A 26,916-nucleotide genomic window follows, 5' to 3' on the forward strand; every position below is an offset into this window, starting at 1 on the left:
TGTCACATTTAAGAACTGTATTAAGTTGATCTTGGTACAGTGATAGATACTCTATCAACAGTCTTATCACAATGTTCTACACTAATTCATGTCAGGTATATGCACATTATCAAATTAAGAAATCCTTTTTTTCATGTATTTATTTATTTAAAAAAAAAACTTTAATTACTGTAGTCTTGCTATGATCTAAAAATACAGGAAGGTGAAGTATGGGTCTTAATTTCTTCATCATAAATGTTACCCCTTATTGATATTCCAGTTAAATCTCTGTGAATCTGATTGTCAGAAAGTTCTGACTGTTCATGACTCACCTCTTGCTAAACAAGCAGCCCGTCGTTGTAACTCTGAGTAAACCCCTCCTCCCATGCTCAGACATGTACCACATCTCTGCAAAGTCACCAAACAGGACCAAACCATTTTAGCACACACCCAGAGAGCTGTAAACCAAAGTCAGCTTCCATATCCCTGATGATACTTGAACATCAGATCTGTGGTGTTACAGTAAGCATGGACACCTTACTCCCCTCAGTATAGTCTTCCTTAAATTTCACATTGTAAATAGTGTAGTTGGTGTTGTGAAGATAAGGTTTCTTATTTAATTTATTTGGCGATAAGCTGCTGGTTCTAGACGCCAGTTTCTTGTTGTTTTTGGTTCATATTTTAGTAGTAAAGCAAATCTCCTTCTGGAACAGTTGGGGAATAATCTAATTTTGTATTTTGTAGCTGAAGTTGATCCAGTGTTGCCCCCCGAGGCGTGTGGGCTGAGGCATGCTATCAGCCAGTGAGAACCTGTTTGAGCGGCTGTAAGGTAGAGATGCTCCGAGATAGTGCAGGGATCCTAAACACTGCTTCTGCAGATTCATACCCTCATATTAAAATAAGATTTTTCATAAGAAAGCCCAACATTTTCATTCAAGCACTAAAAATAACATGCTTCATATACATCTTAGTCATAGACTTGTTTTTGTGTGGGACAGACAATAAAGAACTAGTGATGACATGTCAAAAGCAACCTGATCAGAATCTAAGATCACAAGGAAATTTAATTTCATACCAGTGCACTACATTCAGTAAATATTAATGTTAAGGATGCACAGATATGGAAATTTGGGGGTCAGTGGTAATATGGGTGTTACACAGCTCCAGGGTCCTGTGCTCCTGTGTTTAAACCCCACTGTGGGTCACTTTGGGAGGGTTTTGGTGTGTTCTCTCTGTGTCACTGTGGGTTTCCTCTGGGTGCTCTGGTATCCTCCCATAGTACATAAACACATTTTGGTAGGTCGATTAGATACTCAAAATTATCCATAGGTATGAATGTGTGATGCTCCTTGATGGACTGTAAACATCAGGATGAACCAGTTACAGAAGATGAATGAATGAAAATATGGAAATTATTTGGAATGCTTTCAGTATTAATGATAGTACATAATTTATACAGTGTTGCAGCTTAAATTGAGAATATGTCCTTGGTGTTGTGGTAAACTGTGGTAATGCTTAATGTAATGTAAATGCTGAAATACTGTCTAAACCTAAACGCCTGCCCATTGATGTTTAGACATTTTAAATTTTAATAAATTTGCTATGATTCCGATTTAATAATGGCTTATGCTTATTTGTTGGTCAATGCTGGTATTCAAGATATAGACCAGAAATAATATTTGAGATATAATTTTGCTGAAGTTTAGGATAATGATAATGATAAATGAGGTTATTGCCCACCTCCATGTGAAGTTTGTCACATTTGGTTAGGTCAGTTGAAATGGTCGAGGGGTTCTAACTCTCTGGAAGAAAAGTATAGTTTATATAAAGTTAACAAAGATGGCAACGTAACATGCATCATTAATAAATGGAAGAAAAATGGTGCTGACTTGGAAGAGCATAATGACAGGATTCTGGTTGTAGGCCTTTAGTCTGTCAGAGTTGTGAAAGAGTGAGGTGGAATCCTCTACTTTAATGAGATGGCTTCCAGTATTGGTGCTGAGTTTTTCTACTGCACTGTGGTTGGAGCAGACAGACACACCCTGTGTGTGTGTGTCTGTGCGTGTCTCTCTCTCTCTCTCTCTCAACTCAGACAGGAGCCGAGAGGACACTGATGCTATCTCTGGTGCTTCACACTATTTTAACTGTAGCGTCTGTGTGTGTGTGTTTGTGTTTGCGCTTGCCCATGTGTGTGTACGTGTACTAAGATACCAACTTATGCTGAGACAAACTTGTTTCTGTTCTGCTCTGTGGATGGTTTGGGCCAAATCTAGACAGGAAGCATTTAATAAGAACGTTTTCTCACAGTCGTAGTTAAGACTATTTCATAGTGTGTCTGAATGGTAATATAAGAAGTGAGTGTGTTTTAAAAAGGTAACACCCAATAAGTAATAAAACTAATAAACTTTTGTATGGTTCACAGCAGGGTATAAAATGCACACAACAACCTACATTTTATTTAATGTGCACAAAAAATGGCCCCTAATTACAAGGTATTTTGGAAAAACATATTTTGGAAAAAAATGACACCAGTGCCCAAACCTAATATAATAACATGTCTTTACTAATTAGTTGTGTGCAAACCCTGCGTCATTATTACAACTTCCATTATATGCTTTCACTTCACAGTCTTCAAATATTTCACTTTGAATAATATTAGCTCTCAGCATTTCGCAAGAGGCGTGTAATATTTCAATTGTTTGTTTTTGTTCTTTTTTTGATCCTGAAACTATGCATTTTTTAAACTTAGTGTTATTAAACCCACTAAACAAACACAACTGTCTGCTAGCATGTCTGAGCTGACCAGCGTGGCTATAATTAACACTGTAATTTGTTCATTTTTGTAGGCTGATGCTACAGTGTGGGCCTGCTTAGCTGGCCACACGGACATGGTGGTAAATGCTGAGCTTTTTTATGTTTTAAATTCCATATTCCACCAGTGATTATGACTCCATTTTTTACAATGCTTCATTGTGCAGGGCCTGAAACACAAATCTCACTCAGTAAGCCATCACAGAGGCTTATTCCCCTTTGAGCTGGCTGAATGAGGAAAAGGTTGTATAATGTACAACAAGGCAGAGGCAGAATTACCCAATGAGGCGATAAAGAAGAGCTTGTGTGAATGAACCATCAATGAGAGAGAGAGAGAGAGAGAATGTGGAGAAAAGAAGAAAACAGGGGTAATGTTCTTCTTTTCTATAACTCTGTCCCACGTTGGCCCCAGATCAACCCCGGTGCCCTCTGCCTCTGTCAACATGGCACTGCACTGATACCTTGATCTTTGCCCTGAGAGAGAGGGAGTAGGGGAACAGAATAGAGAGAGAACACCTGAGTGTGGGAGAGCACATGAAGAGAGGAAGCAATGAGACACTAAAGGAGTGACTGCAACACTGGTGTTAAAAAGAAATATACTCCCAAACATCAGTTGATGTTGGAGTATGAGTGAGATGTGATCTGTGTGTGTGTGGTGTCCCTGTAGCTTGTCCAAACCAAATTTACTTTGTGAGACATCACTTTTATCCATTCCATTATTATCCACCGTTTAATCACTTTTATCAAAACTCATTTTCATCTTAAACTAATTTAAATTAATTACCATATTATTTGTAACTATGTCATCATCACATTAAAATGATGGAACATCTGGGAACATTTCTGGAACACCTGTGTAGTGTTTAGTAGACATTGGCCCATTAAGTTAGCTGTTGTCATACTCTGTAAGATTACAGGATGGGTAATATTGTTAACATAATAACATCTTAATTTGATTTGTCTGTGCATGAAGAAACTGGATATATGTCCATATATTTAGTTGTTCTGAATATAGATTGGAACAAAACATCAGTGGCATATAATTTAATAATAATAATAATAATGTTACACTTGTTGGTGCCTTTCATAAACCCAAGGATGCTTTATAATCAATGGCGGGGGACGAGGACAACTTTAAAGAGAGTGAAAAAGTAGAGACCTAATTGAGTGGAGGAGCGTAAGGCTGTAAGAGAGCAGAAAGATAGGATGGAGCTAATTCATGCAAAGCCTTATAGCTCAGCAGATAGATTTTGTTAACGGTTGACCAATGAAGCTAGTGTAGTACAGAGTACTAGGAGTACAGAGGTGATATGAGCAGATTTTTTTGATTGGTCTAAAATTATGGCAGTAGAGTTTGGAATATATACTAAAGAGGCCGAAGAGTTTTGGCAGGTAAGCCGTGAAAGAGAGCATTACAATAATCCAAACGTGAAGTAACAAAAGTCTAATGATGTTTCGAAGGTAAAAACAGACTAGGGTCAAATATGACTCCCAGATTAGAACAGTAGAAGATGAGATGACAGTGGTGTCATCAATGCCAGTGACGCAGTCTGAGTAAGCTGAGAGGGCTGCCTTAGAACCAACAATCAGAAATCTTGTTTTTATTTATTCATTTATTTATTTTAAACTTAAATTAATATAAAAAAAATAGCTCTCCCTTCTGTAAATTTGTGTATTGTGTTTACAAAACCCTAATGACTGTAAATGAGTAAAAAAACCAAAGCATCTCAGTCCAGTATGTTTTATTTTTCTTTCCTTGTTCATGGCAGAGGCATCTGAAGTATATAGATGGGTAATATTGACTTATTTTTGCTGTTTACAGAAATGTCTCCAAACTCGGGAGAGCGCTACCTGCATTACCGAAAGTGCTACAAAACTAAACAACTTCAGTTCCAAAATAGTTTCTGTGGTACTTCGAACAGTGAACTAAAAATTTAGAACTTAAATTAAACTTCATCCATGTACAACCAACAGGTTTTTTTTTCACCTTAAAAGACACTTAGCTTCTGAATGTAAGCAACCAGAGGGAACTGTGTTTATCCACAGCTGTAGATGTTCGCTTTACGTTTGCAGTGTGCTTTGGTGCTTGTTTTTCTGTGGGTTTGACTAAAGTTTCCTTTAAGTTGAAATCTCTTTTAATGTTTAGCTTCAATTTTGCTCTAGTTTTACACATGCTAAAAACATATAATTTATTGCATAACAGTGTATGATATTATTTTAAAATTCAGAATTTTTTCATTCTGATCAAATAAACCACACTACTTTCATGTATTTCATAATGATCTACACCAAGACATTCAACTCGAATGCTGTCATCTTTAAATGATTAACTGGCCTTTCATACTGCCATCTATAAGTTTTAAGTAGGTATTTTATCCACTTTTGACTGAACTGTACAACTACAAGTTTGAATAAATAATGTGACTTTCAAAGAAGCATCAAAATGGAGGAGCGGTTAATTGCAGTATCGGCCCAGCTCTACTGTGCGTGAGAGAGAGGCAGAGCGGGAGAACGAGGGAGAGAGGGAGGGAGTACGTGTGGCATGTTGGGGCAGGATGCAGGCCTGAGTGAGCAGAGGATGAGCCTCAGTGTGACTCAGGAGGGGAGGAGAGAGAGGGAGGGAGAGTGAGAGAGAAGCAGGGGAAAGATAAAGACTAAAAGGAGAGGTGTAACTGGAATGGTTCTGGATTTTACACTCCATTTTGTAAGCGGTTACGTTTGTTTGTTGTAAAAGTGAACTGTTCTGGCGCTGTGCTTGGTTGTTAGAATTAGAGCTGTGCTTGGTTGTTCTGTCTGTATTCCTGAGGGAGGGGGCAAGCAAGAGAGGGGGTGAGTGAGGGAGGGCTGCTTCCTTCCTCCATCTCTAAAACACACACATACACATACACACACTCACTCTTTCCTCCACTCTCTTTTCACTAATGACCACGACTTACTGACACAGCCCTGCATGGGTGTGTTCAAGTGGGGTTCTCTGTCTCCCCCCCCTTGTATTCTCCTCTCTCTCTCCCCGTTCTTCTTCCTCCAGCTCCTAACTGCCCTCCCACTACCCGCTCTTTCTCTCTGCCTTTGACTCACTCCCCCCTCCTTCCTCTACTTTTTTTCCTTCTCACTCTGTCTCTCATCAGCTCCCCCTCACTCTCCCCTTACCTTTCCTCCCTCTCTATCTTTCTACCTATCCCTGCCTTCTCATTCTTCTCCCTCTTTGCCTCCTTCTTTCTCTCCCTGTCTTCCAATCTCTTCTTTTTCTCTTTGCCCCCCCCCTTTCTGTCTCACTCTCTCCCTCCTTCTGTCTCTCGCTTTCTTCAGTGTCTTTTTGTGTAGTGTGGTGTCAGGGCAGACACACAGGAGGCTGTAATAAATAGCCAACATATGGTCACCGGATCTCCTGCTTTTCAAGCCCCTCACCCCTAGACATCTCTCTCTCTCTCACACTTTTTTTTTTACTCCTAAAGATGAACTTGTCTACCTCTCTCATCCTTCAATTTCTCAAATTTAACCACACACACACACACACATATATGCATGTCGTCCCAACTCCTGTTTGGTTTGAAATGCATGTGTCACTTTTGGCAGTTTGGCTCCGATCCATTGTCTGTGAGCCATATCTGTGGAGCTAACTGCAGCTCCAACATGGAGACATTCAGAGGCAGGATGGTTCAGTTTCTCAAGACTTTCTTAAAGGTTTTTCCCCTCTAAAGGCATTCCATGCTTCAGTTGAGGACCAGCACAATGCACCCACCCAATTTAACCAAGCTTTATGTGCTCCATCAGTGACACGTTTTCAGTCACTTTGAACATTAACCAATAGCTGTAGATTATTTTTGGTTTTTGTAATGAAATGCAATATATTCTAATGTTATCATATTGATATTGTTGAATGGCTGCATTCACACTGATGTGTTACACCTCTGGTTACAGCTAGGAAAGAACCCTGTATGACGAAGTACTCCAGGGAAAGCTGTGGTAAAGCTGATGCTGGGCTGAAAGTTTGGCTGTCTGCCCTTGTTTATAGGTAAATTTAGATTTGGAATGAATCTTGGCGAGTCTAAAAAATAACCAGGCGTTGCTTTAAGTGTGGCAGAGTCAAATATATACATCCAGAGAACAGGCAGCCCATGTATTAGGCTGTTTTAATAGTCTTGCAGCTACCTATATGGTAAAATTAGTGAAGCAAATATGCCTTGTGATAGAGATGTTTTGATCTAAAATGTAATGGATCTGTATTGGCTAGTGCTGGGTGATATGACAACAAAATAATTTCATGATTATTTGAACATTTATTGCCCTCAGTGACAAGGCTTGTACTGTAAATATGCTCAAGTAAAGCTGGGATTTTTTTTTTCTTCTGATATTGATGGGTGCTTCTCAGTCTTTTTTTTGTGCTATATTTGGTGATGGGCTTGTTTTTCAAGTGTTAAAACAGACTGGAATTACTTTTGGTTGCTGAGCCTGTTTTATTATAACAGACACAGCTGCTGGAGTTGCTCGGTTTTCCTCTGTGTTTAGGTTCTCCTCTATGTTGCATGGGGCAAAATTCACATGGCTACATCTGCAGTCGTATGGAACAATACATGAACACATTGTGGGACATAGTAACAGAATGAACAAAAACAATGAAAAATGTTGAACAGACTTAAAAGAAGAAATGTAATTGAACCCTCCACTCCACGTGTTCAGCCTTGTCAACATAAAAGTCTTGAACGAAGCTTAAACATCCGAATATTCACAGAATGTCCCCTCCGAAGCCCTAAAAAATCGTATTAGGGACAGCCCTAGTAATTGATAAAGTTAAGCTTGCGTTGATTAGAATTTGAATTTAAATGATATTTGGTTAATTGCCCACCCTTGAATTTGGCTATATTAAACCCAATCAAATTCTTTCATACAAATATTTTACATACTATTTACAGCAATTTTTTAGATGTCATCCATTGCATTTTAAATAAAATATAGCTCTATACATAGCCAATGCAATGTAATCCAGTTATTGGAACTACTTTAAGATGCAACCTTATTAAAAGTAAGCTATGTTTTATCAGTTCCATATAAACAACCTTGTAAATAAGCAAATTCCAGTGTCTATCTTGCCTTACAGCGAGTGGACTATCTGACTTTAGTGTAAAGCTCACAATGATGAGTATTATAAATGTCATCTGTAATAAGTCTGAGTGCCAAATGACTAATGGTGTCTAGCTGAGTGACTAGCTGAGTGTTGCAGTTAAAGCATATATTTACAGAATGACCAAATGATCCAGGACTAAAAGAGGCAGCACTGTGGCATTAAGGTAGTGTTGGTGCATTGCAGGTCTGGGGCCCTCGCTTTGGTCAGTGTGCCCTCCCTTGTGTGTGCTGGCCCCTGCCACTGATTGGCCAGTGCGCTCATAGGGCCAGGTAGAATGGGAAGGGCATCTTGAGTTAAACCAGTGGCATGTTGAGAGCAGCCAAAAGTGGAAGAACGACAACATATCCATAGGTTATTATGCAAAAATACAATTATCAGATCAGAATCTGTCAGCAGATATTAGGATCAGAGCAAAAAAAAAAAACGTTATCATGCAATCTTTAGTGTGTCTCAGTGGTTGCAGTGTGTCTGTGTGATATAGACAGATCAGATGACCTTTAACCCATCTACGATCTGTAAGGTGTGTGAGTGGAGTCTCAGAACTGCGGGAAACTTCTGAGGCTCTGAATGAGCCCTCTGTCTCGCACCCCATACACACTGCAGGGGTCTCACACCTCCATCACCCCCACCTTCATGCTCAAGACATGCTCAAAACTTACACTGAACTTTCTGGAAGGACAGTCTAAAGGTCTTGTGTGTACTAGCCACGCAGGTTTAGAACAGTTCTATTCTCAGTAGTGCTTCGGAATGCTTGACACATTGAAATATAACATATAATGTTTAGCAATAAGAAAAGCTTAGCTATTTACAAGTCCACATCCTATTGTAATGGCGAGTGATGACCACACTGATAAATTGTGGTTTAAATCTATCTTCTAATACTGGATCTAGCCTTTGAGTGGGTACTTTGATAGTTTAATTATTGCAATTATTGACATTGTCATAGGGCTGGATAGTAATTAAATATCAATATATATCACAATAAAAATGTTTAAGTAACAATGTGATTTTTAAACCCATTTTCAATATTTCAATATGAATTTATTGTCACTGACTAACATTCATTACAGGGCACTGCTCTAAATCCATTGCACTCAATGTTGGAGCTGGTTTTGTCAGTATCAATATTTTTAAACTAAGAGGTTTATGTTTGACGGTGATGTCATGTTTCTTGTTTGTTCTTGGTATTTTTCTGGGGCTTTTATTTTTTTCAAATTGATATCAGAATTATATAGTATCAACAAAAATTAAGAAATATATTGTGATATTAATTTGGGACATATCGTCCAGCCTTACATCATTATATCATTTCTTCCAAAGAAAACATATGTCTCCAGAATAGTAACTTTATAGTAGGGGGAAAATCTTTCAGTGGAAGTCAAAATAAAAAAAAAAGATTTGGAGCATTTCTATTGGTGCATTCATCATGAACTATAAACACAATGTGAAGAATAGCTGTTGGTTTTAAATGGTGTAGTAAACTAAAGAAAAATAAAAAGTATTGGAAAACCCCAGCCTGTTAATAGATTTTTAGACACTTCTTTTTTTAATAAACTTTGCATTCAGTAAATTATTTAATACATTTTAAAATTGGCCCTTTTTGGTTGGAGCCCAAAAAATTACATTTTCAACAACTTCTATTATCCATGGGTGTGAAATAGACATCTAACAACAGGACCTCACACAATCAAATTGTGGGATAGGGGTGGGTGATATGGCCCTAAAATATCACAATATTTCAGGGTATTTTGACGATAACAATTTTCTTGACAATACTGTTAAAAAAAAAATTGTAAAAAATATATTGAGAATATTGATAATTTATTTCCAAACCACCTCCACACGACTGACGTCACTCTTCTTTTGGAGCAAATTCTTTGATTCTGTTAAGCAAATTTCACTAAAAGAATGTATACTATATTACGTGTAACTGCATGACATCATTACGTAAACAAGTCAGAATATCACAATTATCACAATACTGATTTTATTTATTTATTTTTGGTCATTTAAAAAAATTGCACGCGATACAATATGGCACAACCTTACTGTGGGTTATTTCATGATAAATTTGTTAATGGATTAGATCTTTTTCTCTGATATCTGAGCCAGCATTTTCTGCTGATATTGCTCCAATAATGATGAACTGTTTTATGCTTAGTTTACCGTGCTTCCCACTGGCAATTATCATATTCCAGTTGAAAGACAGGTTTAGTAATATCTGAATACGGATGTAAAATAGGAAGTGAAGAAGAAATGGAAGACACAACAGAGAGCAAATGGAGGGAGGTATGGGAGAAAAAGGGGGGCACACTTTTCCAGTGTGTTTGGCACTCCATGAGGACTTTTCCACTCTGTAATGCCTCTGCAGAATACACACACACACACAGCCATATTACACAATGCACAACCTCAGTACGATCCCCTACCCTGCTCACACTAGAAGATTTTTTTTTTCTTTCTTGCAAGGATGTGCAAGAACCTGTGTGTGTGTGTGTGTGTGTGTGTGTGTGTGTGTGTGTGTGTTTCAGTGAGAGTGATGGGTGGGAACAGATGTAGTAACAGCAGCCCCCCTTACCCTAGCACTTTCTCCCAGCGAGGAAGCAAGAATCTTATAACAAGTGCCTCTCTCTCTCTCTCTCTCTCTCTCTCTCTCTCTCTCTCTCTCTCACACACACACAACCACACAGCTCTAAACTTGCCCCACCGTTGTGCAATCCAAACTCTCTGCCTGTCTCTCACAGCTCGTTTACACCACACACCTCAATCTTTCTTCTCCCCTTTCCCGTCATCTTTGTTGTTCATTCTTTCTTTTCTACCTTTAAGAGAACTGAGGTGTTATTTATTTATTTATTTTTACTTTTTTTCCTAATTCATACATTTTTTCTACCCCTGCTCATTATTCTTTGCCCCCTTTCCCTTCTCCTCATCGTCTGGTGCTGTTCATTTTACAGGCCATAAAATCGCTGGCCCAGCATCTGTTTGTCTAATCACAGCTTAAGGATGCTCAAAACACTCAAACTTAAGTGGCTGGGTGCAATCAAATTCTCGCAAGTGTTCCAGGATCTAGTGCAAAGTATTCACAGAAGAGTAGAGACAGATAGGGCAGCAGACGTGGGACATAATCCCTTTTAATACACTTTGAGTGAGCATTTGTCTACGATCTTAAGAATATGCAGTGAGTTTTTCTACTCTGTAAGGTGAGAGAGCTTCTAGATGCTTCAGACATCCTGTCACTACCGTTTCTCCTGAATGGATCATTTCACACCAAATCACTTCAAATGACTTGTTTACATTGAAAAAAAGCTGGATTTTAAATAAGAATGGAATGTCCTTGTAATGGTTTCAGCTGTGGATGATCTGTGCAGTGGTTTGGTTAAAATCTGTGTCAAAAGAACATTTGGACACTTTTTTTTCTCCCCTCACTCAGCCATCCTCTCTCCCCCCGCCCTTCTTTCCTGAAGAAACATGTTGGTTTCTCTCTTCCCCTCGAGGCCCCTCTGTGTTTGCTGCACATTTTGAAGTGTGCACAGCAGGTTACATTTCATAGTTCTTGCCTTTTGTCTTCTGCGCTGAGAGAGCCGAGGCAGTTGTTAATCCAGCTGTTAAGATGTGTGCAGTGTGAGGCTGTAAGACCTTCATTCTGGGCCTTGTATAGCTATTCAGCTGATGAAGTTTCTCCAGTTGGTGTTGTCAATGCTTCATGTACATCCCACTGCAGTGATTCAGCCAGCTCTCTCTCTCTCTCTCTCTCTCTTGCTCTCTCTCTCTCTCTGAGGAGGAGGAAGTTGCCTGGACCGGAGAAGAGCTTCCTGTGGGGCTCTAAACGGGAAATGGCAATTAGCTTAGGGAGAAGCTAGCTACTACATCTCTCTCTCTCTCTCTCTCTCTCTCTCTCTCTCTCTCTCTCTCCTCTTTTCATCCTTGCATATTTTCCTGCTTCACTTTATTCTTCTTTGCAGGGATGTTTCTCACTTTTTTCAGTCAGTTGGCTCTCTCTTTCTCCCCGTGTCTCTCACCACCACCCCATCACCCCATCTCTTTTTCTTTCTCTCATTTTGATCCTACAGTGAATACATATTGGTGCGGAGTTGACCAATCCTGTGCTCATGGGCTTGTACTAATGTGAACAGACAGACACACACACACACACGGTGTTGTGTTGTGTGGACAGGTGCTGGAGTCATAAAGCACACACAGTGCCAAAGCCATGTCAGTGTGCGCTATGCGCTATGTGCTACGTCTCTCAGAGGTAGAGGACACTTTGCTCTCTACAATGACCCTGTCAGACCCTGTGGCCTTTACCTTACTCACCGGGCTTCTGTTAAATCACTGTCCACAGCTCTGATACAGTCTTAATAGTTCTTGACCGAACGGTTTAGCATGACAGAGGCCTCTCTGATAGATCTGATAGACCACCAGTACATCCATTTATACTTTTATATAGTGAACGTATTGAGATAGACTGCCAGTTCACAAGCTCTTCGTTATTTGAATATGATCAGATGGTGTTGAATAGTGTACATTTTGTCAAGTTTTGAAATTACATTATGTTAAATTGTAATTTTAATTTAAAATGAATTATCCTTAAGTCTTACAATGGTTGCCAAAGCACCATTCATTCAGACCATCCCTCTTTCATGTCTTACAGTGATGGAGAGTTCAGCTGAGGACAAAAAAGCAGGAGAGAAACTAGGGTCCACTGTTGAGGGCAAGGAGACCAAACAGGAGGAAGAGACTTCCCCTACACAAACACGAGACAAACACACTGGTAAGAATAGTCACACCTTGCTGAAAAAGACCCTCCTGCTGCTCTTCAGGATTCAGTGGGACCAGGGTGAACGTCTGCTCAAAAGCTGTAGCTGAGACTGGGTGGTGCAATGCATGTAGTTCTAAATGGATGTTAATTGGTTAAAACTATGCAACTTATTTAATATAAACAAATACACCAAAAAAATAGCTAAACTGCACCAACTCTTACTTGTCAAAGAGGCATGTCTGTGAAATAATTGAGAGAAATCCATTAGTATATGTTTGTTTCAGAAACACTTTACTTCAATTAATAATGTGAGTTCTTCTCAGAGAGTCGGGGAAAATCAGAGGAGAGAACGACAGAGGAGATCAGAGCGCAGGAAGGGATGGATGGGGCAGACGGCGTGGACCTGTCCTCCATTAACTCAATGATGAACACTGTGATGAAAGCAGCTCAACTGAACGGAGGAGTGGACGGAGCCTCCAACACGCCTGTGAAGACCAGCATAAAGAGTCCCAGCTCCAGCCGCAATGGCAGGAAGAACCAGGTTTGTGTCATACACACACACCCGTGCCCTCCCAGATCACACAAAACATTTCTGAGAACCTTTATTCCATACGCCATCATGATATCGTACATTTTCTCCTGGTTAAAAGTGACAACTGCTATTTGGTTATTAAGGAAACACTGAATATTTAATAGCCCAATAGAAAACATTAAAAATTATTTTAAATACGCTCTTTCTACATTTTATCTAGCTTTGAATCCTGAAAATACTTTTCATCATAACTTTAAAAGGGGGCATATTGTACTATTTTACCAATGCATAAGTTAGGTAAGTTCCCTGGGGCCTGAAACATGTGTGATGATTTTTGTCAAAATACCACATGGATCCAACAACACAGCACCTTTTCATACACTTTCTTGTTCTGGTTCCAGTGCCCATCTATCAAATTATGATAGGAAACTGTTCACCACACCCTGAGCAAACAGCAGGGTTTTTGGATTTGGTCATTTTTTACTTTTTTTTTTTTTTTTTACCATTTTTGCTCAGTAGTCTTACGTTTTGTCACCCGTTGTGTTCATTTACACCATTTAAACTCAACTTTTACATAAAGGCGAGTCTAGCACTGTGATTGGAAATGCTCTTGTGAGAAGGTTTTACAACTCAAGTACAGGCACTTAATTCAAATGTTGAGCAACAGCAGAACTTATCATGAAATATGCAGTAGTTTCATTTTGTTGGTTGAAAGACCTTCCAGATCCACAAATGAATGTGCTATGCATTAAATCATTCATTATTATGTGAATAAATACAAAAATGAACTTTTTTTTGCCTCATACTTGAAAAGCAAATACGGCAAATGGCAACAACAAATTTGTGACAAAATAACACCAAAACATTTCAATAAATATTTGCATAAGTTATTAAATAACTTTATATGGTAGAATACATGTGTCTCTATGGAAATTGTGATCTCAGCTTACAAGTTTTGAAAGGCTCCCTCTCAGAGGGACCACATTTACTGAGTGAGCACACAGGCGCACACACACACACACACACACACACACACACTGACACATGCAAAAGCTTTGTACACTCACTCTCACAGATGCTCTCATTTGTCCATTTAAAATAAGCACTGATGTACACCACAGGCTGCCAGCAAGTTTCCAGCTGCCCCTGCACATAGCTCCCTGTCCAATGCTCTCAACAGATGCTCTCTGGCACACCACTGCCACTCACATTCGCTCCACTTCAGCAGCAAAGCAGAGGAGTTTATCAGACTTTGAGCACATGAAATATTAAACTTTAGTTATCAAAGAGGATGTAGGTCACTGATAAAGAGCTGTTAAGTCAGAATAGGAGAGATTAGGGTTAATGTGTGTTATTTTTATTTTTTTTATTTATTATGATATATATATATTTTTTTTATCTAAAGGCAAATTTAAGACAAATCTATTATATGGCCATAAGTTAATAGACAACGCCATTTCCTGTCAGTCTAGAGGGTTTATTACAGTGTTTATCTGTACTTTAAATGGAGGAAATGTTTGTAAGAATTTGATTATATTCACGCACAAGGACAGTAGAAAGGTCAGGAACTGTTGTGGTATGATAGCTCTCGATCACAAACACCATTTCACATTATCCCTGAGTGTTGTAGTACTGAGTGTTGCTTCGTCACTTTTATTTTACTGCTCAACAGCCCAGTGGTCTGGGCCTTTCTACCCCTCTGTTCAAAACAAGTTAATGTGCAGCTGCTTCAGAGTGTCTGAGTTTTAGAAATTGTACAAACTTTGTGTGCAGCTGAACTTGTGTGCTCACAGTGGGTGCACTTTCAAGTAGCTGAATTCACTAATTATAAGGTGGCGCATAAAGTATCTAGGGTAAACGTGATATTGGATTTCAAATATGAATACCACTGCGCATTAGCTGAGAGTCAGCTGAGAATCAGCTGATCTACATGTGTGGGTGTACAGTATATGTGCCTTCTCCAGGTTGAAAAGTCATCATCATCCAGGCGTACATTACAGAGGAGATGACAGGATGGTGATAGTGTTGTTCTGGTGCCTTGTGTGTGCTGAATGTGCCACAGAGCTAGAGATATATGAGATGACTGTTGGAATAGAAGCTTGGCAATAGTCGTAGATTTGATGTGTGGCATATGAACACTGTTAAACCAAAGGCCATGTTTTATTAGGCCGACAGGAGGGGTGCCCTGGTGTTGGATCAGTGGCAGGTGTCCGCGTGTACATGTATATGTCTGTGTTATGATCAGAATTGTTTCTGTATGCGTATCAGATGTATGAGAGGCGAGGTGATGGAGAGCATGTCCATGCACACAGAGTGGGCTCCTATGTTGAAACAGAATGACACATGGTCCTCTTTCCCTCAATCCCCCTTTTGTCCACGCAGCTAGCCGTCACATGGCTCTGATTAGAGCGTGCACTTCAGGCCTGTGTGGGGACTAACAGGTGTCAGTTCAGAGCCCTCCAAAACCGCCTGGCCTGCTTCTGCCCTTAAACTGAAATCAACAGATTTTTATTTGCAGTCATCCTTTCCCCATCAGTGTGTTACTGTTTTCAGAAATGGGCATAATGCAGATTTTGCGCCTTTTGAGCAACTTGTGACTTATGGATTGATGCCAAATAAAGAAAATGATAAATAACTATATTTTAAATAATATAATATAATGTATATGGAAAAGTGCCAGTTGAAAAATTAATTGTTTTAGGGTGTAAGTGGCAAAGTATTTGGAAGATTTTGGAACACATTATATTTTATGATATTTATGCTAAAACCTCCGCTTTTCTATTCCTTTGATTGTATTCATACCCATATAAATGTCATGTTGTTGTGGCAGTGATATGTGTCAATCTTTAGTTGCTTTGAGAATTGTTAATTAGAATGGACTAAAAATGCTGTCTGTAATGAAGCGTCTAGGTGCTGTGTTTTTTTTTAAATAACTTTTTGTATTAAAAAAAATCCCCAGCAATTGTAAATTTGAAGGGATTTTTAAAATAATATTTTTTAAAAATTTCAAAAAGATGTTGCACAATTATTATTTTTTTACACATATGTATGTGTATCAGCAGATGAGTTGATAAAAAAATGACCCACCTTTTTCTTGCTGGTGCACATTAGTGCAATATGTTTGTGCTCTTCACCTTTATTGATTATTTGTGCTACACTGAGCAACAGTATGTTGTGAAAGTGAATGCTCTCCTAAAGAAGTCCCGCTGTCTCAGACTGCTCCCTCTTTTGAGGAAATGGATGAGGCTTATGGAGAGTTATGTAACTGGGTGGATTAACCCCACATAAAGCAAAGCACTACGCTCTTGAACTCTGCTCAACGCTGCTGTGTAATACAGATGGACACTGACGGCTGACCTGTTATTTTCAGCTTAAATAATGGCAGTGGAGCTGAATTCAGGAAATTACGTTAAAATTTTGTACTGGAGGTTCTAAAACGTCTTCATTCACCATCAGTACTAGTGAGTCAGTGAAATAGAAGGGGGGGGGGTCATCTGTTCTGATATAAGGAACAACAACAAAACATACTTAATACGACTGAACATGTTTAAACCCTCATCTGAGAGCTGAGCTGGGCCCTGATGTATGCAGGTATATTTTTAGTTTTGTTTTACAGCCTATGTAACACACATGATTGTGTTAGTATTTTTCTTTTAATGCTAAATACATCTTGTCAGAACGTTTTCAGCTAGTGAAAAGGAAATGTTTTTTTCCTAGAGCTTTGTGTGTGTGGTACATGAATTGGTTTTGTAGATATCCACTTTCCAAAACTATAAGCCGGGACCCAAACCACACAAATTAAACTGTTTCCATTTGTTGTACTTTCCCTTCAAAACTCTGTTTTTGATGATACACTCTGAAAAAGATCAGAGCCCTACTACACACTGGTTATACAAATGTATTACATCACCTGAAGTTGTATTTTGCAGATGTATCCCAATGCTGGCTCATTTTTAGAAGAATCCATCCATCACATCCTGACTTATACTTCCCGTTTTCTTTGAGAATGATTAACCTGTAAATTGTCCTAAGTTTAAACAGACTAACTTGATGCAAAGTGCATTTTCCAAGTCAATACTTCTCAATGTTAAAACTGTTTTTTAACCAGACTTGTGCCCATCCGGGGCACTGAAATCTTAGTTGGAGAATAGAAGGCTCTGGAGCTTGCATGAGCTAGAGCAACTTAAACGTTGAATTGCGTTCCAGAGGTGGGTTAATGTAGTGTTTGGAAGCTTCTCCAAGGTCAATGTGATATACCATGGTTTTGCTGCCTAAGCTTGGAATCAAACACAAGTCTACCATGTGGAGGGCAGCTGTGTAACCCACTTTGCCGTATCTTCACGTAACAAGACAATAACAGCTGCTTGCCTGTCAGCATTTGTGTGGTTGTGTTTTTTGCAAACTCCATAACAATATACATCACAAAATTACTTTTATTTATTTATTTAATTAATCAATACAATTACGTTTAATAAAGCCATTTAGGCTTATTTTAATACCCAATTAATTATAAAGATTACTGAGGAAAGTTTGGACATCTGTTATGATTGGAAAACCACCGTACACATATAAAATAGTGTTTGATGCTGTGTGTGATGGCATGACATAGTCTGGATGTGGCCTTGTGGGCCTCCAGTGTGAGCTGGGCAGTGTTACACAAAAACCTCTGCGTTAATGATCTGCTCCACTGTCAACACCAGTGGGAAGGAGCATTCCGTGTTGGGTTACACTGATCTGCCACTCAAGGTGAAACACACCCACATGCGCACACACACACACACACAACCTCTCACTCACTGCTTACCTTGGGGATGCATCTCTCACACACATTCACATGCAGATGGATGAATGTCTGAAAGAATATAGACTTCTCTCCAAGAATTGAATGAAACAGAAGAATAAATCTGAAGACCGTTTTGGTGTGTACTGGACACAGACAGATTTTTACTCGGTCTAAGCCCACACTAATGAATAAATTATCTGGATTCATTTTGCAGGTCTAGACTGTGCCTCTCTTTAGAAACTAAACCGCTGAGATCTCTCAACCACGATGTTGAGTTACAGGACAAGATGCAGCAGTGTAATTGAACTGAAATAAATAGGAAATGGTCGCATCATGTCCCTTTATTTATTTAATGGAATATTTATTCAACCCAGTATCTTACATATGCAGTAGTTAGCATCGACAAATCACTCAAGGTCAGGAGACAAGTCCTTAGACCATACTACCAGGTGGGACTTTACCCACACTCGCCACTGGTGTGTTTTTTTTTTTTTTCAGGTGCTAAAAGAAACATGGCCAGTGTAAGGAACTGGAACAATAAATTCCCATCATATATATCTGTATGTGTGTGTAAAATACATTTAATTAATTTCACAAGTATTAATTAAATTATGTTGAAATGTATTGAAATGTACAAATGGGGAGGTAAATCTAATAGGATTCAGTGCCATTTTCCTTGGGATTATAGAACAGTGAATTGATTTAAATGCTGACACTGTCAAACACTAGCTTTAAAAATCAGTCTCATCTAAACATATGTTCAATGGCGATTAATATTTGTATATGATGATCTGATAAATAGTTATCTAAAACAACATTAGGAATCGCGCGTGTTTGTGTGTGTCATAATATGAAGTATGAGTTGTTTTTTTTTAACATATGAATGTCTTTGTCTGTTGTAGGAAGCCAAAGATAACAGCTCTTCTCTCGTCTGTCCACTGTGTGACAAGAACTGTCAAACCCAGCACCAGCTTACGATGCACATTCGCCAGGTATAACATGCACAGCTTTGAGCAACACTAAAGATGCCTCATAAATCTGCAGTTGTGATGATATTGTCTTTCTTTGTTTTTTTTTCCTCCAGCATAACACTGATACTGGGACTTCTGATCACTCCTGCAGTATCTGTGGGAAGTGCCTGAGCTCAGCCAGTTCTCTGGACCGCCACATGCTGGTGCACAGTGGTGAAAGGCCATACAAATGTAAAGTGTGTGGTCAGACCTTCACCACAAACGGCAACATGCACAGGTAGCACTGCCTCTTACAGGCCTCTTAGTGCCTCTTTTTCACCAATATTACAACTGAGATTATACCTAACAGCACATTTTTAAAACTCTTTTTAGGCTTGGGATTTAAACATTGAATAGGGCTAGAATGCCAGTGTGAGGTTAAAAACTATTTTAGTTGATATTTAATGGCGATGTTCAGGATGTATCCTTACATTTTGCTAGCTCTCCAGTCTGTTTGCATACTGAAACTGGTCTAATGTGTTTCCGAAGCCCAAGAGTCAGTAAACAGTAAAAAAAAAAATAATAATAATAATAATAATAAAAAAAAATTAGTTTAATACAACCAAAGGGTCTTGAACCAATATGCTGGACTTTCTTTTGGCATCTGGAGTTTTTTATATCCCAGAGAGACCTGCAAATGTTGAAAAGCATGAGAAAAGATGAGGATATTGCTCTGTTCCTGCTTCATAAGAGGGTAATATTGACTTATATTGGCTGTTTTTCGTATTACTTAAGATGGATCTAATGCCAAATTCAAGAGACCGCTAACTGCATGAAAGTAACCACAGACCAAAAGTGATACAAAACTAAATAACTCAACCTACAAATGAGTTTCTGTGGCATTTCACACAGTGAATAAATCTTACAGAGAAGTTAAACGTCAGCCACGTAAAAACAAGAGTCATGAGTCATTTTTTTCCCCTCAAACATACCAATGCAGAGCTTCATACGGTTCCACAGAATGAATGGACACAATGGAAATTGCATATCCTCTAAGTGATATATAAATATTGTATTCCAAAGTGTTATTTCAATATAAACCAATAACTCCTTCAGCCTAAGTAATAAGTATTTAATGTAATTTTAATGTATTGGTTTAATTTATTTGGTGGAGTGGTATACCTATACAATATCTTCTGCACCATTCTCGGTCTCAGAGACTGGTCCAATTCTAGGTGGCACCAAAGCATTTTGGTCATGGTTGTTAAGAAGCCCTCTTGTCTCCTCAGTATTTCCATAAAAATAGCTTTCCTATATTGATGGGAGCCACTGAGGCAATTATGTGTTTTTTGGCGGTTGGGGACACAGCCAAGCACACACAAGTCTGAGCAGTGTGTATGAATATTTGTACAGGTGACTCATCTGTAATTGGTTAAGTAGGAGTTTGTTTATGTGTGTTTGACAGAGAGAGAGAGAGAAAGAGAGAGATGTGAGTACAGCAGGAGCATCCAGACACCTGTGGCATTCTGCCTCATGTTTAGCTTCCTAACAATGAGCTCTAATCCCAGATTAGCAATGGCTCTGTATGCTAATGGATTCTGTGGTTTGTGTGTTAGTGCAATGGAGAGATTCCTCATTTATTCTGGAGATGTTTCACACTGAAGCAAGTTGTAGGTCCTCAGTGGTTCATATCTGACAGGTGCAATTTTTTATAGAGGTGATGAATTAATATTGTAGTTATCTTTTTTTTTTAAGTATTATTTTATGCCCTTGAATCCCAGGCCTGCACAGTTCCTAATCTAGCACATTTAATTGAGCCCAAAGCTTTAATTAGGTATGGATTATGGAAAAACATAATAACATAATAATAACATTCAAATTGAAATGACGATCAATGTGCTTCTATTTCAGTCTTTAGGCCGTGAGAGAGTAGTCTGAGCTGCCCACTTTTTACCCAGTGACCACAGATGCACACTGGACTATAAGGCGTTCATAATTAAGTATAAAGATTGAATATGTTCATAATTTTGACAATTTCTGATAGCCATGTTGGATAAAACACACAAGGTTGTAAACATTCATCATCTTTTCCGCTTTTCCCATTCAGGGTTGTAAACAAATATAACAAAATATGACGTGGCCAAACTTACATAACCTGATGCCCATCTGGTTCTGTTGGCAATTATAATTTCACAAGCATGAAATTAAGATATGCAACAAATGCTGATTAATGAATGAACTAAGTGTGTGACAATCGACATATGCAGTTTTGCAGTAACAAAAGAATAGACTTTTTTTTTTTTTTTTTTTTTTTTTTTTTTTTTACACAGTATATAAATATCTTGAGGCAGGTTTTCTAGTGTTAGCTCTTCAGTTAATTCTGTGTCCCAGACCTCGCCCTGATGCTTCTCTGCCAGCCTGAATGGGGGTTTAGACATCGAGTGTGCCACTGAGATAAATAGCTGGGCGTTGGTGTGTGTGGAGATGCTGGTGGCTGTGTGAAGGTTAGACAGTTTGTTGTGAAAGCAGGGAAGCCAGCAGGAAATGGGGGATGTCTCCGAAGCCCTCCCCCGTCTCTGTACTTTGTGGTATCTCCTAGCAGCAGACCATGGTGGAGGGGTAAATGTGAACATCCTCTCAGACTCACAGGGGCTGGAGGTGTGAAGCATTAGCAGGGGGTCTGGAGGAAGAGTGAGTCAAAGTGTAATTTAGACAGTTGTCTCATCAATAAGGACTTAAACTGAGGCTAATTATGCAGTTAGAAAATTATCAGCACTAACAGTGTCTTAACTTAATTGTAGGATTATTAGTGTAAGGGTACGTTTTCCAACTTAGTGAGCTAACACTTGGGATAGGAGCTAAATGTGAAAGAAAAACAGTAGAATGTGGAGGAATGAAGCAGTCAACATTGTTAAAACACAATATTACCAATTTCTGCATTACAAGATTGAAATCTGCCTTGAGACTGTAACTAAAAACATATTGGTGAACCCTTGATGTAACACACTTCATGTGGAGGTTGGTTAAACTCTTTCCTGCATATTGTAGTGTTATTTATAGTCCGAATGATGACAATTATTGACAAACTATGTTGTGTGGCCTTAGCATTTATATATTCACCATCATTCAAATGTTTATGTTGGTAATGAGTACTTTTTTAATAATGTATACAGTGTACACTGAAAAAATGCTATATATGGAATTAAACTGTACTCTGAATTATAAATAATACAAGGCTGAACGATCACTGGATTAGGGATACCTACCTTGTATCTACACTCTGTCCATTTTATCAGCTATACTGACCATACAGGAGCACTTTGTAGTAAAGTTACCGATTGTAGTCCACATGTTTCTCTGCATACTTTCTTATCCCCATTGTACTACTGTTTCATTGAAAAGTAGGGTAAAAAGGACAGTCTAATACATTTGTTGTCATCATTTCAAAACCTTTTAATTCCAAAAATTACAATTTCCAAATATGATTTTGAAAAAAATTTAGTATGAGTCAGTGCTGATAACTCTTTCAGTCTCATTATAGCCTCATTTTCACTCTCATAGGGTACAATCTTCCTAATGTGTAGTTAATAATGTAAATTATTGTTACTGTTAATAAAAGTAAATATATCACCCAAATGAAGTGGCTTGATTTCTGTGGTGAGGCAGTTGATCAGTTCAGAACTTCTGCAGGTTTAGACTTTTAGTTGGTTGATGACTGATGTGTGGAGAATCTGGTCTGTCTGCCTGTACGGCTGCACTCACTGAAACTTCTCTTTTCATCTGTCTCTGTGTGAGCTTCCTCAACATTTTCAGCAACAAGAATGTGGCGTTCCCTTTACATTTTCTGATCTAGCTTCTTTTATGATGTCAACAACTTGATTTAACTATTGAAACATTTGCTGAAGTTGAAGTTGTCAGCCTGACCCTGATGCATGAGGAAGTTGTCTGTGTTGTTGGCAAGTAGGCAGCCATTTTGTGCCAAAGCATCACATGGAATGGGGGTAGGGAGGAGGGAGTTGCCGTTACCATGGAGAGAGAGAGAGAGAGAGAGGGAGAGAGAGATCACAACTCTGCAGAGGAGAGCAGGATTGCAAGCTGACTGGCTGCTTTTATTTGCTTAAACTCCTGCAGCACTGGTTGCACCGCTAAACTGCCACAAGGCTGGAGTGGTGCCCTTGATGTGACATTGCATTAAGAACTTTACAACGCTAGAGCGCCCTCTGCCTTTGTACTCTGTTGCTGCTTCTTCTGTGCTGGAATGTCCTGGATTAGATGAAATGAACCTGTTAAAGCATCAACAAGTTTTGTGGCTCTTTACAGATTAGTTAGCTGGCTCTCAAAATCCCCAAACTAACACCTTGGATATAAGTACAGGAAGCCTTTTACAGTTGGCAAAATGATTTATCAGAGTTTTTCATCTTGTAGTTCATCTTAAAGAAAACAAAAGCCCTTGTTAGTTAGGTGCTTAAAAAGACATTCTTATTAAAGCCATATTTATTTGATTTTAACGTTGGTAAACATTGTTAACATGGGCAGTATTGATATTTTAAACAGCTGTAGCGTGTGCATTATTATACTCCAAACTCCAAACTCACCATATGCCTAAATGAGGCCTGAGGTGTTTGCCATCCAGTCACAGTTTGCTGACTTGGCAGTGCAGGTATGCTGTGATTGGTCAGGCCTGAGGTCAGAGTCCAGAGCAGTGAAATAGTGAGGTCCTCACATGGACGAGCCAGTTCACTACCTGCTATTAATAACCCACTGACTGAAAGCTGAAACCCAGAGGACCAGAGATTGCTGGCCATTTTTTCACACAAATATTATAGTGTTGGAATATATAAAGAAAGAGATTTGAGAGAATGTTGCATTTGCATTCAGTGAATTGAACACCGGTTGATTCTTTGTGTCATGGAAACACAGCCTTATCAGTGTAGACCTGTTGCATAACAGTTCCATAAGCTTTGATCCTTTGCCCAAGTTGGCTTAGTTTAAATCTTTTCACCTCTCAATGGAGTGGAGCGTGGGAGACGTACTGTATGTGCTTGGTGAGAAGAAAGAGGGAGAAATAAAGAGGGAGGAGTGGTATTATAGGCAAGGCCCTACTAGGCATTGCATGCACCAAATCCCTAGTTTTAATCTTAGGATGCATGTTTCCTGAACTGTTAGTCTTGCGTGATTCGGACTACCCAGATGCATTGCATTTGCCTCTTGCTCACTTCACGCAACATTGCTCGTCCCTTCTGTAGTGTTCTCCTGGAGGCCAGTCCCCCAGCACTGGACTCCGGCCCATGTATGGGCATACACAGGCACTTGGATAATTGCAGGCTTTTTCAGCCCATTAGTGCTTTTCCTCTTCTTGCCATTTCCATCAGGAAGCACACGGAAGGGATGCAGAGATACTTCTTTCAGTAACGGTTAGAGATAATCCATCCATTATCTTGGCATTTTAAACTTTTCCCAAACTTCAGTCTGTTGACTTACAATAGTGTAACTGTTGCTTTGAAACTGGTACAAAGGAGAAAAAGGAACTCTTCTGCCAAAACAATACACATACACATACATTTGTTTAAAACTCACCCCTCCTGTAGGCTTTAAGCCCTGCAGCTTTTTTAGGTTAGTCATATTGATATGACTATGATATCTGAATTACAGCGATATCAGCAGATAATTGCTTTTTTTTAAGATTAATTTGGCTGATACTTTGATAATGATGACATTTTGAACAGATCATTTCCTGACATATTTATTTCAGCCAGAATAATGGAAATAAACAGGAAAAAAATGTTCCCACAAAAAAAAAATTCCCTCTTCCACATCTGACAGAGAGAATTTGTTTGTTTGAGTAGATCTATAATTTTATTTAAAATGTTAATATGACAGTGTTTAAAGCTGTGACCAGTTTATTTAAGGAGCTGTTAACTAACGGGCCTAACAACTTTTAATTTTATTGTTTGCATACAGTTTATTAAAGCTAAAATACTATTCAAATAAATGTAACATTTGTCTATATTGCTTGTCTAGGGTGTCTTATCTTTCTGTATAGTATAAATGTGTTTATCAGCAGATATGTAAATGTATAATAGCGCATATCGGCATTGTCCAAGAATTCCTGTATTGGTGCATCTTTAGTTAGCACTTTTAATTTGTTTAGATCATACAGACTATTATCTTTATAATTTAAGATAGAGTATGACTTACTGTGAACTATACAAACAAACATAAGTTCACTGTGTACCTAAAAGCTGGAGGGAGCTTTAGATGTCAGGAAATCTTAAGCTAGGTCATTGGTTAACCATTCTGCAGCATTTTGGTTCAGTAAAACTAATGGCTGTTGATATTTTTAGTCCTATAAAAAATGATAAGAAATGAAGCATGAATATGAACAGCTATTTTTGACTAAACCAATTGTCTTTTCTTTTTCTAGACAGTGATAAATGTTCTGTTGTCTCCATTTATCTGCAGGCACATGAAAATCCATGATAAAGACTCAGTCATCTCTAACCCTACAAGTCCTGCATCGCCCATCAAACGTAGACGCTCCTCCACCATTAAGAGGAAGTCCAGCCATGATGACGACGGAGATCGAGCTGATGAGCCCACCAGCAAAAGGGTCAGACTTATCTCACTGGCATGTTTTTGTTAGGATTAAATTAGCCTGTTTATTAAGGTTGGAGATGATCAGACAGAAAATCAGGATCAGGGTATTAAAACAAAACAAGTTCTGTGTTTATTCAAGACTTAAGACAATATTAAGTATTGCTGGTATTTGTGGCATTCTTGGACACCATTCTTTGGGAGTTTGTTACATTGTCTTTTGAGATGTTTTGTTCTTGTATGCCAAGTGAAAATTTATGGCAAACAGTATACAATGACAGTAATTTAGAAACACAATTACAAACAGCTGAAACCTGCATTTCTCCCAGTGCCATACCCTGAAACTTACTGTTTTTATCCAAGGAAGTTGATTTTGGGTCCAGCTTTGTGCAACTGACAGGGATTCTTTGTGTTGCAGGCTGTGGAAGATAGTGGACTGGAAGAACCGTTGTTGAGTAAAGGGCAAGAGGAACCGCTGCCATGCCCCATTTGCTTCAAGACCCTCAGCTCCAAAAATGACCTGGATGCCCACATGGACACCCACCATGACACTACACTCAGGTTCGACCACTGGCTCAGAACACACAGACACACATTTGGAACACTCTTGGCCTCAGAAAAGCTTATGAACTAATGATAAGAAGGCGGTAATTAAATTTTGATAAACAAAAAAATTCTGTGCCAGTTTTCCACTGTTGCTAGGTAGGCCTGTTAGATATTGTAGATGTCCATTATGCTAGGGGAGGACTGCTGTCTCTTTTGTTTGATGTGGGAGCTGTGTTGCCAGGGGACGCAAGAGGCTGGGGCTTTGGGCTGGACCGCTGCAGTTGCTGGGAGATTATGGTGGCATTCTTTGTGCTGAAACAGTCATAATTTAACACATCCAGGCAGAGTGTGGCTGTGTCCTCTGGCATATCAATTGAGCTTTTGTTTCAGGGGCTTGTGCACCGCTATGTGTGCTATAGGTGCAAACTTTAAAGGTATAAAGAGTATAAATATGTTTTAAAGCATTTTAACAATAAGCTAAAAGTTAGTAGTTTGAATATAATAAATGAGAGGAATGTATTTGTCCCTGTATGTGTGATTTTGGTTTAGAGGACTTTGATTTTGAGATTTTAGCATTCGTGTGTTTTTTTTTTTGTTTTTTTTTTTACATTTTTAATAAAATCAAAATCGCCATTGTTTTAATACTTTGCAATAGTTTCCATAAAATGACAAGAGAGGGGGATAATATTTGAATTTGGAAAACTTTAAAACACTCAAACTGTTTTCAGGTAGTTGTAGTGTCATCTTGGAAGTAGTTTTAATTATATAACTTAGGAAAAAAGTACTCTTGAAACTGTGAGAGTTTTATCCTATCTAGGTCACTTTCAAGTTATCAGA

General features: G+C 38.7%; 1 protein-coding gene across 2 annotated transcripts in view; it reads left to right on the plus strand.

The window, feature by feature from the left end:
* The window catches only part of rreb1a (ras responsive element binding protein 1a), a 55,808-nt gene that overhangs the window by 20,741 nt on the left and 8,151 nt on the right, over nucleotides 1-26,916 (plus strand). For both annotated transcript variants that reach the window (XM_066682800.1, XM_066682799.1), the window contains 6 exons: nucleotides 12,567-12,686; nucleotides 12,998-13,215; nucleotides 18,892-18,981; nucleotides 19,074-19,237; nucleotides 25,402-25,549; nucleotides 25,952-26,094. In XM_066682800.1, the coding sequence (XP_066538897.1) occupies nucleotides 12,569-12,686; nucleotides 12,998-13,215; nucleotides 18,892-18,981; nucleotides 19,074-19,237; nucleotides 25,402-25,549; nucleotides 25,952-26,094 (881 nt within the window). In that variant the 5' untranslated portion in view covers nucleotides 12,567-12,568. The remainder of the gene's footprint in view (nucleotides 1-12,566; nucleotides 12,687-12,997; nucleotides 13,216-18,891; nucleotides 18,982-19,073; nucleotides 19,238-25,401; nucleotides 25,550-25,951; nucleotides 26,095-26,916) is intronic.

Source organism: Hoplias malabaricus, chromosome 10 (genome assembly GCF_029633855.1).
Source record: "Hoplias malabaricus isolate fHopMal1 chromosome 10, fHopMal1.hap1, whole genome shotgun sequence".
NCBI classification, from domain to species: domain Eukaryota; kingdom Metazoa; phylum Chordata; class Actinopteri; order Characiformes; family Erythrinidae; genus Hoplias; species Hoplias malabaricus.